The sequence below is a fragment of the Taeniopygia guttata genome, chromosome 2 (assembly GCF_048771995.1).
Source record: "Taeniopygia guttata chromosome 2, bTaeGut7.mat, whole genome shotgun sequence".
Taxonomy (NCBI): domain Eukaryota; kingdom Metazoa; phylum Chordata; class Aves; order Passeriformes; family Estrildidae; genus Taeniopygia; species Taeniopygia guttata.
The window spans coordinates 93647501-93659481 of NC_133026.1; the positions used below are offsets into that span (position 1 = coordinate 93647501).

The 11981-nt window shown below is 47.4% G+C and overlaps 2 protein-coding genes and 1 long non-coding RNA gene across 5 annotated transcripts in view; 2 read left to right on the forward strand and 1 right to left on the reverse strand.

Annotated features, from left to right (window-relative positions):
* The window catches only part of TSHZ1 (teashirt zinc finger homeobox 1), a 55697-nt gene extending 54976 nt beyond the window's left edge, over window positions 1–721 (reverse strand). The window contains exon 1 of the mRNA XM_002195050.7: window positions 107–721. Coding sequence (XP_002195086.1) covers window positions 107–146 — 40 coding nt within the window. The 5' untranslated portion in view covers window positions 147–721. The remainder of the gene's footprint in view (window positions 1–106) is intronic.
* The window catches only part of LOC140682391 (uncharacterized), a 1086-nt gene extending 273 nt beyond the window's left edge, over window positions 1–813 (forward strand). The window contains exon 2 of the long non-coding RNA XR_012054058.1: window positions 715–813. This is a non-coding gene — a long non-coding RNA (uncharacterized lncRNA). The remainder of the gene's footprint in view (window positions 1–714) is intronic.
* Window positions 814–3624: 2811 nt separating this feature from the next.
* PTGR3 (prostaglandin reductase 3) lies at window positions 3625–11578 on the forward strand. Of its 3 annotated transcripts, none has more exons than XM_030265893.4 (3): window positions 3793–3932; window positions 5561–5776; window positions 9795–11578. In XM_030265893.4, the coding sequence occupies exons 2-3, from the start codon at window positions 5760–5762 to the stop codon at window positions 10717–10719; spliced, it is 942 nt and encodes a 313-aa protein (XP_030121753.2). In that variant the 5' UTR covers window positions 3793–3932; window positions 5561–5759; the 3' UTR covers window positions 10720–11578. The 3 variants fall into 3 exon arrangements, with proteins under 3 accessions (XP_002195155.4, XP_030121753.2, XP_072780561.1); XM_072924460.1 differs by lacking the exon at window positions 3793–3932 and adding an exon at window positions 4704–4968; XM_002195119.6 differs by lacking the exon at window positions 5561–5776 and having other exon boundaries at window positions 3625–3932.
* Window positions 11579–11981: the final 403 nt, after the last annotated feature.

Genomic DNA, 11981 nt, shown 5'->3' on the forward strand with positions numbered 1-11981 from the left:
CGGCAGGGCTGGAGGAACCGCTCCCCCCGCGGCGATGCTTCCCGGCGGGTTAACCCCTCCCCTGCCGTGCCCGCGGCACCCCAGCGCGGGAGGCGGAGGGTGTTACCTGCGGAGCGCCGGGGTGCCTGCTGCTTTCTCCGCGGCATTGCTGCCGCCGCCGCCGCCGCCTCGCCGCCCGCCGCCGCCGCCGCAGAGTTTCCACGCAGGACTCCTCTTCCGATCCCCCTCTTTTCATGCAGAAACAAACACACAGCCGCGCACGCACACACACAAATAAAAAAAAAATAAAATATGGGGGGGGTGGGGGGGGGGAAGGAAGGAGGGAGGGAAGGAGGGAGGGGGAGGAAGGAGGAAAGAAAGCGGATTCAACTTCTAATTCTGCCTAGGAAGAGCGAGAGGGAGGGTGGGGAGGAATGGGAGAGAGGGAGAGGAGGAGGAAGGAGGGGGGGGAGGAAGGAGAAAAAGTTTGGTCGGGTTCTCCTCTCGCCCGGTCCGGGTTCCCCCCCCGGGTCAGCTCCCGGCGCGGCGAGCGGGGTGCGCGGGGCGGGGGGGAAGGTGGGGTGTGGGATGAGGCAAGCCACAGACTGGTGACAGGGATGCCAATTTCCGCCGCCACTCCAAAAACTTGCTTAGGAAATGTTTTCATTTACAAGGTTAATTTTTCCTCCCTCTCTCTCTCACACACTCTCTCTCTCTCTTTCTCTCTCTTTTAAGTTCCTTATAAGACAAAGCTCTTCAGTCCTCTCGGCAGCAGCAGCAGCAGGGAAGATGCCAGTGGAGATGTGCAAAATAAATAAGATTTGATCAGTTCAATCTGTAGCCCAAATCCATTATCTTTCTTTCGTTCCTTTTTTTTTTTTCTCCTCCTTTTTCTCTCTCCCCTTCTCCCCCTCCTTTCCTTAATCACTTCTTCGTCTTCTTCTCCTTCGCGGTGGAGAGCCGAGCAAGCGGCGGCGATGAGACGGTAAATTCAGTCACTCCCCCCCTCTCAAGCTTTCTCCGAGATCAAAGAGTCTCAAAGCGCAACTTTCTCGCTCGCTCGCTGGCTTGTTTCAAGCTCGTGGATTTGTGTGTTGTTGTTGCTGTTGTTGTTGGGGGGTTTTTTGTTTGGTTGGTTTTTTATTGCGTTGGTAATAGTTTGTTCATTGTGCAAAAAACGAGGTCGATCCAGTCTCTCCTTCTCCTCCCAGCACTTAGTCTAAGAGCAAGGAAGCAAATCATAAAAAGGAGTAAAGCCCCCATACATACATATACACCGGATGGGAAATGTCAGTCACTCCTCCACCTTCCAAACAGTCACAGATCAAACAGTGTCACCACCGGAGAGGACTACTTTTCTCTCTTGCTCTCCCTTTTTTTTCTCTTCCACAAATCGAAGCTTCTTCTGCTACTAAATATAATGCAAACACATTTTTTATCATGGATATTTTTTTTTGCTGATCTCGATCTGCAACAGAAGAAGAAAAAAACCAAAAAACAAAAAACAACACACACACACAAAAAATTTGCCAAAACCAAGAAAAACCCCGGAGAGTGTGTGCAGAAAGGGAGGGGGGGAGGAAGAAAAGACATTCACTTAGTGGGACAGATTAACGTGAACTGTCCCCCCCCCTAAACTCCTGGGAGAGAAAGAGATCCACTCTCCCTCTCTTCTCTTTTCACTGAAATATAACACACATTCGGATCCCAGGGCTCTCAGACAGTCTCAACTGATAGACAGACACATCGAGCTGCTTTTCCTGCTTCAGTTTGTTACTCCTCCTCCTCTTGCCCACGTCACCCTGACAATTACAAATAGGTCTCACACAAACCCATACCTGTCAATCTTTTTAATTGCTTTGTTTTCATTTTTTTTCCCTTTCCCAGAGCTAAACAATATGACAAAAAAAAAAAAGTCTTAATACAGCACGGCATAAAAGATTCCTCATGTGAGACACGCGTTGAGGGGGTTGTTATTATAATCCACTTGCTGAAGTGCTGTGCAAGACGCATGTGCTGATTTAACTTCAGCAAAGGTCTTCTTCCAGCAAACTTAAAAAGAGAAAGAAAAAAAAAAGAGGCAGGCAGGAGATGATACTTTGCCGTGGCACACGTCTACCCAGCATTGAATTAAAAATGATTTATGGGAGATTACAGTTCATCCTTACTTTAAAATACCAACAGATTGCAGAGCGAGAACTGCAGCATATGAAACATACTGCTAATACATTTTGCACAGTATGTGTCTGGGGATTTATATAATGTTAGCTGCGAGAACAGAAGGGTTCTGCCCTTTTTTTTTTTTTTTTTTAAGTCAAGAAAGCAAATAAAAACTACCCAGCTGATTCCTAAAGGAAAGCACTTGGAACTGCAGTTTTGTTCTTTTTCGGGCAGAAGGGAATTTTCCTTCTTCTTATTACCGCACAATTAAGCATTGAGCTGTTTATACTGGTAGGATGGAGTTAATTCTGGGAACTACACGCGACATCAATGCAACATCTCTATTATATTGCTTTTCTCTACGAAGTTGTACCAAGTTGGAATTGGCATCTCTATCATAACATTGACTTCGGTTCCTTGACCCAGTTGATTCCCTGAGCAGGTTCCCTCACCCAAACGTAACCTAGAGCGAGAAATGACTAAATTTTTTTTTTTTTTTTTTTTTTTTTTTTTTTTTTTAAGAAGAAAGAAAGACGCGAGAGGGGAGAGTAAGATTTTATGGCCGTATCAGGGATCAACCCCTGCTACCCAAGCAAACTGACAGCAGCCTGTTACCCTTCCCCTCTCGGCAGGACGGCGACGGCGGGAAGAGCTTCGCCCGTTTAAATCCCCTCCTGCGGCAGGCGCGGAGCTGCCGCCGCCGTCTCGGGGTTGATTCGTACCACCTTGCGAGGAAGTGAAACGTTTCGCACGGAAGGGGCGGAGCGTCCGCCCGCGGGCAGCGGCTCCTCGGCGGCGGCTAATAACAACATTAGGAGATTAGCTGCAACTTCTCCCCACTTCTCTCTAACCTTTCCCGGCCGATAATTTACCGTGCTTTCTTCCTTCTCTTTTTTTTTTTTTTTTTTCATTCCTCCCTTTTTTGGGGGGGGGTCGGGATATACCCTCTTTTTGTAAACGAAAGAACGGGCGGGGGGGGGGGGGGGTGGGTTAATCCGAGGCGTTTCTCTCTGTCCGTCTGTCTATCCCTCTCCCCCTCCCCTGTTTTTAAACCCCTTAGTCAGAGGCAGGGTGCAAACTAAAAGCCACCACCACCACCACCACCATCATCTCCTTTAGGAGATACTCCGGCCCGCCGCACACCTGCCTCGCTGGCAAGGCAGCGCAGGCAGGCAGGGGCAGGCGCTGGTGGGACGGACGGCCGCAGGAGCGGGCCGGCCTCGCCCCTCGGTAGTGCCCTTGGCGGCAGAAGACGAGCGGCTGCTGCAGGGGGACCATCTTGCCGCTGCTCCTCCGGCGGCGTCTCCGTGCGGCGGAGGGGCCGGCTGGGAGGGGAGGGAGAGCCTGCTGCACGGGGGCTCTGTTTACGTACACACATAGCTGCGAACGGGGAGTTTCTCCTGCCGGCGCGTCCTGCGAGCTGCCTGGAGAATCCCGAGTCGGAGCTCTGCCGAGCGGGGCGGGAGAGGAGACCCGAGGCAGGGCATGAGTTTTAGCGCGAAAAGCGGCGCTTCGCTGAGCTCCTGGGCAGCGCGGTGGTGGTGGTGGCGGCGGCAGCCGTCCTGTGCCGCGGCGGCTCCTGCCTGGTCCTGCTTCGGTGGCAGCTGGTCGCGGCCCATCCTGGACATGTCCTACTCCCGTCACTTTTTGGATTTCCAGGGCTCGTCCATCCCCAGCTCCATGAAGAAGCTGGTGGTGACTAAGCTGAGCCAAAACTTCAGGGAAGCGGTCACCCTGCAGCAGGACTCGCCCGTGCCACTCCCGGGAGACGGAGACCTCCTGGTCAGGAACAGGTGAGCCCCGGCCGCCCCCCCCGCGCCCCGGCCCCGCGGCCCCGCCGACTCCTGGCGCCTTGTGGCCTGCTCTCTCCCACATGCGCCCTCACTTCGGAGACCGGCTCCAAAGTTGTGCCAGCCGCCATCTGGCGACTGTTAATTTCATTTTATTGTTGTTGTTTTGAACGGCTGGAGCTACAGCTCTGTCACCCTATCCACGTGTGTGGGGGTGACACTTCCTCCTCGTGTGGCGGGGCTGCGTGGGTTTGTCTGTCTGTGCGCGCCGCTCCCGGCGTGCGCCTGCCCGAAGGAAGAGAAACTCCCCAGGGCCTCTGTGCCAAAGGGGGGGCGGGGGCGGGGAAGAGGCGAGTGTTATGTCGGTGAGTGCCGAGGAGGGAGTGAGACGGAGGGAAGCGCTCGCTGAGCCCCTCCCTGGGGCCTGCCCGGGCTGGTTACACGAACGTCCTGGCCGGGGCATGAGCGTGTCCCCGCGCAGCGCCCCGGCATCGCGGTGTGCGGGCGGGCCTGGCCCGGCCGCTGCCTCCTCGGCGCGGCCCCGCTGCCCCTCACGCCGCTCTCCGGGCTCGCCCCCGCGCAGCCGTGACTCACCGGGGAGGCCGCGGCCGGGCCCGCCGCCCGGGCGGCCCCGGCACCACCCCCAGCTCTGCGCGCCGAGCGCGGAGGGGGCAGGGCAGCCCTCGGCCTCCCTCGCAGGACGCGGGCCCGCAGTTATTGGTGGCTTTTAGAGAGCAGCCGGGTCGGGCGAAGAGTGAGGAGGTGACATTTTGCTTAGCATAATACACCGTAAATCCCACGTCCGGCGCGGTGACCAGCTCGCCATGAAATGAAGACTCCGAGGGGAAAACGTGCCTCCCCCCACTGTCTCCATAAAACCTGCTTGTTCTCGGTGGCTCCTTCCTAGACGCCGTCCTTCCTTGCGCTAAAACTAAATCTTTTGAAGTTCAGAGGTTTCTCTGCCCACGAAGGGAAGCCGAAACTCCGGGGACTTTGGAGCAGACTGCGTGGCTGGCACGGGAGAGAGCAGTGTTCTCAGGTTCTTGTCAAGCAAGGAAATCGTAGTAACACATAGTTTGCCATGTTCGCTGTGGGAGCCTAAAGATGTTAAGCAGCACTAAGTTGGCTTGAGAACAATGCTGCGCGGTTTAGTAAGGCAGTGTGTAACTGTGTGCGTATGTGTGACATGTATGTGTCCATATGTAACACACAAATACAGGGTGAAGAAGGGATTAGGAGAAAGAACAGTGTTCCTTCCAGGAGCTGACGAGAAAGCTGCTGTGGCACTTTAATTCAATGCTGACATCTCCCACTAGGATTTCTGAGACCAAAATTCCCTCCAAACCTCATAAGTCTAAGACACTGTGTTACTGCACCACTAATAACTGAAACAGTAATGGCGTGCAACAGCTATCGGCTGGAGTTAAATTCCTTTCTGTGGAAGAGGTCCAAAGACTTGAGATACAAGTAGCAAGTACTCTTATTTGGGTGATACAAGGCAGAGGGACATCCTTGTTTCTCAACTCCCCTCCCTCCCACACAAGCACTTGCAGTCTTTCTCATCCCACTCGTCCGCCTGCCCTCCTGTAAATTTCTACAATTTATTCTTTTTTTTTTTTTTTTTCTAACAGCTTCCAGTGTAACTCTTCCCTTCTTCCTCTTCTTCCTCCTTTTGCTGAGTGGGCTCCCTGGGTGCTCGTGGGACATGCACAATCATGGTAAAAGGGCTCGTAACCACACTAAAGGCAGGAGCTGGTGCACAGATTCAGGCAGGCAGTTGCTGGGATTTAACACACGTGTTCCTCTACTGGTACACAGGCATGTGTGGGGATGAAGGGGAGGAAGAGGTGAGTGATGAAGTCTAGATGTAGAGTTCATACATTTTGTATTACTTGTAGCATTTCTTCTCTCTTTACTGGTTTTTTTTTTTTTTCTGAAGAATGTCACAGAAGACACAGAATTACATTACTGTAAAACATTCCCTGTGTACAAGCTGCAGCATGAAGCAAGTTCTGAATGTTTTCCCTTTTTCTGTCACTCTGGGGAAGGACTATCCCATCCCAAAACAATAAGTCTCTGATTATTTAGTTTAAAAAAAAAAACAACAACCAAGCTCAAATACAATTATACATTTTCTAATAGGTAGAAGCATACAATTAAAAACAAAACTATGAAAGACTGGGGTTCCAAGAGGGCATTTACAGATTTGTTCATTTTAGTCCCAGTCATGCCCATGAATAGTATTAATTGCTTTGAGCTTTTCATGCAAAACAATCGTCATTCACCACAATAAAATCTGGTTTGGGATTTATGGGAATAGGAAATTAAAATCTGTGTGTGGATAGATATTTTAAAATGAGATGCAGTTAGGGGAAACTTTCTTCTGTTTTAGAGAGCTAGGTCAGCAACTCTTACTTCTACTTTTTTATACAGAAAAAATAACCCATCTTTTACTCAAAAATCCTTCAAAACTAGAAATTAATTTAAGCTATTTGTTTTACTTTGATTCTGTGTAGGATAGAAAGGGGAGGGGAAAAGAAATCCTTAGTGAAGCCATTTAAGTTTCGTATGTCCGTTTGTTCTGTTTTCTGGGGGGCAAAGAGGGCTGGGTGTGGAAGCAAGGGTTTTCCATTTCATTGCAGGAGAAGGGCCCAAGGCTGTGAAAGTTTGGTCCTTCTTAAAGTTGTTGGGGGATTTTCGAGATTTTCTTGATGAAGTGACACATTTCATTGCCAAAATACCTGTAAGAATTTACTTTTGGGCTCGAATATGGGAACAAAGTTTATAGAAAAGAGAGTAAGAGGGGGTTGAGAAAGTTTCTTTTTTTGAACCAGGGTACTAAAGGGATCACAGTGGGAAAAATGAAGGGCTATTCCTGCTGGGTGTTTGGTCTAAATAATGTTTTTCTTGCGTGGTGCTGGTTTAGATGACTTTGTTTTGTCTGTGTTTAAGGCTGTAATGCTGGTTTTCGGTGTCTCACTCTTTGTTGTGGTACACAAAACAGCATTTCTTCCCCTCGGCAGCGTCCTCCTGATTTCTATAATAAACAGTATGAGGGGTTTCAACACTGTTGAGTATAAATAAAATGGGTGACTCAATGTGCATAATTATTTTGAGAAAAGCCAGTCTCGGGCTTTTTTCACACCCTGCTTCAGGTTGCCATCTTGAAATGTAAGGGGCAAAACTCAACTATAAACTTCTAAATTAAAGGACAGATTTAAAGTAAGAAAGTGAATGAAAGCAACATTAAAGATCTGGACGGTGTCTTAAAACCCACTAGTACCCCAAGTAATTGTTTCTTCTGTGCTGTCTACTTTCCTCAGTCTCAGAAGTTAGTAAACTGATCTTCAACTTGTAATTCGTACTTTATCCTACTTTTAAAAGCAAAATAATCTGTGAAACTGCATACCACCCCACTTCTGTTAGCTGGAATGACAAGGCAAATTAGACACTATATTTTAATCCAGACGGTGCGTGTGATCGTTTTAATGTGCAAGGAAGCTAAGACTAAACAATCTTGTCTAAAAAAATTAAAAAAAAAAAGGGGGGGGGGAAGAAACCCCTACAATGCGACCATAAGTTAAGAGTTTGCACACAATAAAACGGAGGTTAAAAAAAAAAAATAGGGGGGGAGCGATAGACGGTAGGCTGCGCTGATTAATAATGATGAACCCAGAAGCCCAGGGAGGATCATTTCCCGTGGCACAGCCGCCCCGCAGAGACGGGGAGGGAGCGGGTGTGTGAACACGCGTGTCTGTGTCTGTGTGTGTGTATGCACGGATGGGTGTGCGGGAGGCGGCCGCATCCCCGCGGAGAGCCGCATCCCCTGCCCGGCGCGGCGGGGAGCGGCCGGGCAGCGCCAAGTTGCGCCGCGGCTCCGCAGCCGCACGCACAAGTTGCCGTGCGCCCCGGGCGGGGAAGGGTCCGCATCCTCTCCAGCTGCAGAACAAAAGCAGCGGTGCGTGTGCTGGAGCCCTGCTCGGCAGGCGCCTGGCCCCCCGCACGACTTGCCCCTTCCCCGCACGCAAAGTTTTTGTCCTCAGAGTGTTTGTTGTTCTACCTGCCTTTGTGCTCCGGCCGCCGCCGTGCAGGGCCGAGAAGGGGAAGGTCTTACAAGCAGGGGGGGCTTGTTCTCCTGTCGCTGCGCTGCCTGCCCGTGTCGGGGTGCGCTGCCCAGCCGCGGGCGCGGCTGCTCCGCGTCCTGCCAAGGCAGACGCGCGCCGGGAGCGTGAGGAGGGAGGCTGAGCCCAGCCGGGAGCCGGGACCTCCCTTTGCGGGCTGGGGCCGGGGACACGGCGGGCGCCCCGGGCTGCCCTCGCGGCTACCGAGAGGCCCGGCTAGGCGTAGCCGTGAGGCCGGTGAGGGACGAGCACAGCTCCCCACCGGGCTCTCACCCTCCGCTCCCCTCCCCAGAAGTTGGGGTGTAAGGGCGGGAGGAGGCTGGTGCAGCGCCGGCGCGTCTCGCCTGGCGCCCGAGGGACACGGTCTGCCTCGGAAGCTGCAACTCCGTTACCAATTTTTATACATCTTTTAGCAGTCCTGTGCGGGAGCCACCGCAGACGGGATAATAGGAGATTTTTTGTATCTGCGGACAAGACGTAGGCATTTTTTGTTGCGGCGGAGCGGCGAGTTAAAGGCAGGATAACCGAGAGCTACAGTCGCTTTTACCTATTTTATATATGGATATGTTTACGCTTACGTGCCTTTTTATACATAACATTGGTGAAAGTTTGAAGCTCCCCATGCTGTAAAAAATGAAGAATATCAAAAGGAGTAAAGCGGGTTTAGTTCTCCTCACTCTGCGTGCAAGCAATTTAAAACTACACACATATACGAGCTGAGCTTGTTGCTAACTGCAACAATGAAACAAACACTGTTTGCCTACTTCTGCATCTTTTGCGTGGTGTCAAGTACACCTTTTAGGTTGTCACATCCATACATAGTAACAGTCCTGGCATTTGCTGTTTCATGTGTTTCTTTTTTGCATTTTTCAGTTAGCAGAACCTTCCCCAGTCTCTCTTCTCTTGCCTGTGTAAAGATAGTAACTTAAAAAAAAAAATCTTTGTATTTGAGCTAGATCGTAACTTTGTTTTAGGAATTATCTCCTAGCGCTTAATCAAGTTGTGAGAATGTCTTTATCTTTCTCTAAAAAAAAAAAAAATTGCCATCTATTTTCACCTGTTAGAGGTCAGTAGGACTTGATATTCAGTTTTGCAATTTTACTCCTTCTGTGCAAGGTTGTTTTGATGTGTTGCAAGTAATTTATATAAAGAAAAATATTTTAACGTTGACATTAGCTACATCAAAAGGCAAATTTGCTGTAGTGACTCCATCAATTAAAAAGTACTTGCCTACAGTAACATGACCTTGCAAATGACATCGATAGTTAATATGATCATTAGTCATTAACAGTATTATTATATTCAAAAATATAAATTTGTTGCCAGAATCCACATATTTACTGCTCTGCATGTTTCATTCTTCTGTGTTTTCAAATCTTGTATGAAGCGGTTGGTTAATTTTCATGCTTTAATCTTTTACAGATTTATTTTCAGCTTGTTTAGCTTGGTCAAGTGGACCTAAGGAAAATATAAGGGATTTTGTTCTGTTTTGGGTTTGGGTTTTACTTTTTACAGCTTCTTGTTGTTTCTTTTTGTTTAGAAAATTTGTCTGTAATTCTAGAATAACAGAATGGAAACTATGGAAATCTGATGAAAGTAATCTTTGGAGTGTACTCGTTATTCAAATATACAGATAATCAGAACAAATCTTGTACTTATCCCACAAATTTGAATATAAGGTTTCTCATACAATGAAAACTTGGTAAGGAATAAATCTCGTTAAAACATTTTTGTTTTCTTCTAGATTTGTCGGCATCAATGCATCTGATATAAACTACTCAGCTGGTCGATATGACGCCTCAGTTAAACCCCCCTTTGATATAGGCTTTGAAGGCGTCGGTGAAGTGGTAGCGTTAGGACTCGGTGCTAGTGCAAATTACACGGTGGGTCAAGCTGTGGCCTACGTGAAAGCAGGTTCCTTTGCTGAATACACAGTTGTGCCGGCCAGACAAGCAGTCCCTCTACCCTCAGTGAAACCCGAGTTTCTCACTTTAATGGTAAGTGGCGCAACTGCATACCTCAGCTTGAAAGAGCTGGGAGACCTGTCTGAAGGCAAGAAGGTTCTGGTGACAGCAGCAGCTGGAGGAACAGGCCAGTTCGCTGTGCAGCTTGCAAAAACGGCAAAATGCCATGTAATTGGAACCTGCTCCAGTGATGAAAAGGGTGGCTTTCTGAAATCCATTGGCTGTGACCGTACCATCAACTATAAAACTGAAAATGTCGAATCTGTGCTTAGGAAGGACTACCCAGAAGGTGTGGATGTGGTGTATGAATCTGTTGGAGGAAAGATGTTTGACTTGGCTCTCAATGCCTTGGCTATCAAAGGGCGCCTGATAGTTATTGGGTTTATCGCTGGCTACCAAAACCCCACTGGCTTCCAGCCTATTAAAGCAGAGTTATTGCCAGCAAAACTATTGAAGAAGTCTGCTAGTGTCCATGGTTTCTTCTTGAACCATTACCTTTCTGACTACAAAATGGCTCTGCAGCATTTGCTCAAGATGTATGAAAGAGGAGACCTGGTTTGTGAGGTGGACTTTGGAGACATGTCTCCTGAGGGCAAGTTCACTGGCTTGGAATCTGTATTCCGTGCTGTAGATTACATGTACATGGGAAAAAACATTGGAAAAATTGTAGTTGAATTACCTCACTCTGTCAACAGTAAGCTGTAAAAACAGAACAATGATATAAATCAGAAGAGAGAAAATGGGCACTTTATGCCTCAGATTTACTAGAAACAATTTCTTTTTTTAAGCTTAGTAATGGATATTATATTAAAAAACAGCATTAAAGTGTTAATAAAAAGGGATGAGTTTGTTGGGAGGTTTTTCATTTGTTTGTTCTTATTTTCTTAAAAGTGTCTAAATCAGTGGCTGTAGCAGGGGCATAATGGGCCTGTGTTTGATACTGTCACTTAGGTTAGCATGAGACAAGAACATTGTTCTTGACAGAATAAGTCTTGATGCACAGGCAGATTTAGTCTGTCAGCCTGATTTGATAAGACTTCATCTGTAGTTCAGCTCAGGAAAAAAAAATCTTTCAGCAATTTTGATTCCCTGATTTAAAAATAAAATTGTTAGAACAAGAATAAGTAAAGAGTTGTATCTTTGGGTTGCTCTATTAATCTTTTGAAGTTCCTGGGGAAAAAATGCTCTTGATTTTCTGTCACAAACATGATAATCATAATTCAGTTGCATCATGGATCATAGTAATATTCCTTGACTGGTTACACAGGGAAATTTATCCTCCAATTCTGACATGTCAGTAATATTAAACAACTTGATTTTTTTTTTTAATCCTGTCTTTCATAACTATAAACAACTACACAATTTTCTTTTAAATCTTTAACTTCAAGTTGCAATATAGTCTCATTTTGTTGCCTTTTCATTTTCCACTGTTACTGTTTATTGTCCAGTGTCCCCTTTAGTCAGTACTTAAAGATTATTAGAATGGGATTTTGAGCCATGTTCATGTGTGTTCACACCCTGTATATTTTTTGAAGATTAAATAAAGTTTTAAAAGCTAATTAAATATTTGTGGCATTTATTCATAATTATATGTTTCTTGCTGACTAGCTCTTTTTCAGATATTGTGTTTTTCAGAGTTATTTGACTTATCATTCTTGAAGGGACTTCCCATAATCAGGCCGCTACTTCTACTTTTACCAAATACTGCTTCTGCAGAAGCCCACTTACAGACAACAAGACCATTTTAAATCTATAGTCACAATACCTGGTACACGTACTGATGCTCAGCCATACATTTTATAGCGGGTGCAGTTAATGGGTTTTGTAAAGTTTCAAAAATTCTTCCTCACCGAGTGAATATTATTAATGGTACGTACAGTGGGAATTCCAGCTAGAAGCATAATATTTTCCAGAACAATAAAATACTTGAAACTGCTTGCTCTACATCTTTTTTTTCCATAGAAAAC

What these genes read in the sequence shown, in the direction of transcription:
- PTGR3 (XM_002195119.6), top strand. Translation starts at nt 3,625, where the DNA reads ATGAGTTTTAGCGCGAAAAGCGGCGCTTCGCTGAGCTCCTGGGCAGCG. An exon ending in GACCTCCTGGTCAGGAACAG is followed by an intron (nt 3,933 to 9,794) that starts GTGAGCCCCGGC and finishes GTTTTCTTCTAG; the next exon opens with ATTTGTCGGCATCAATGCAT.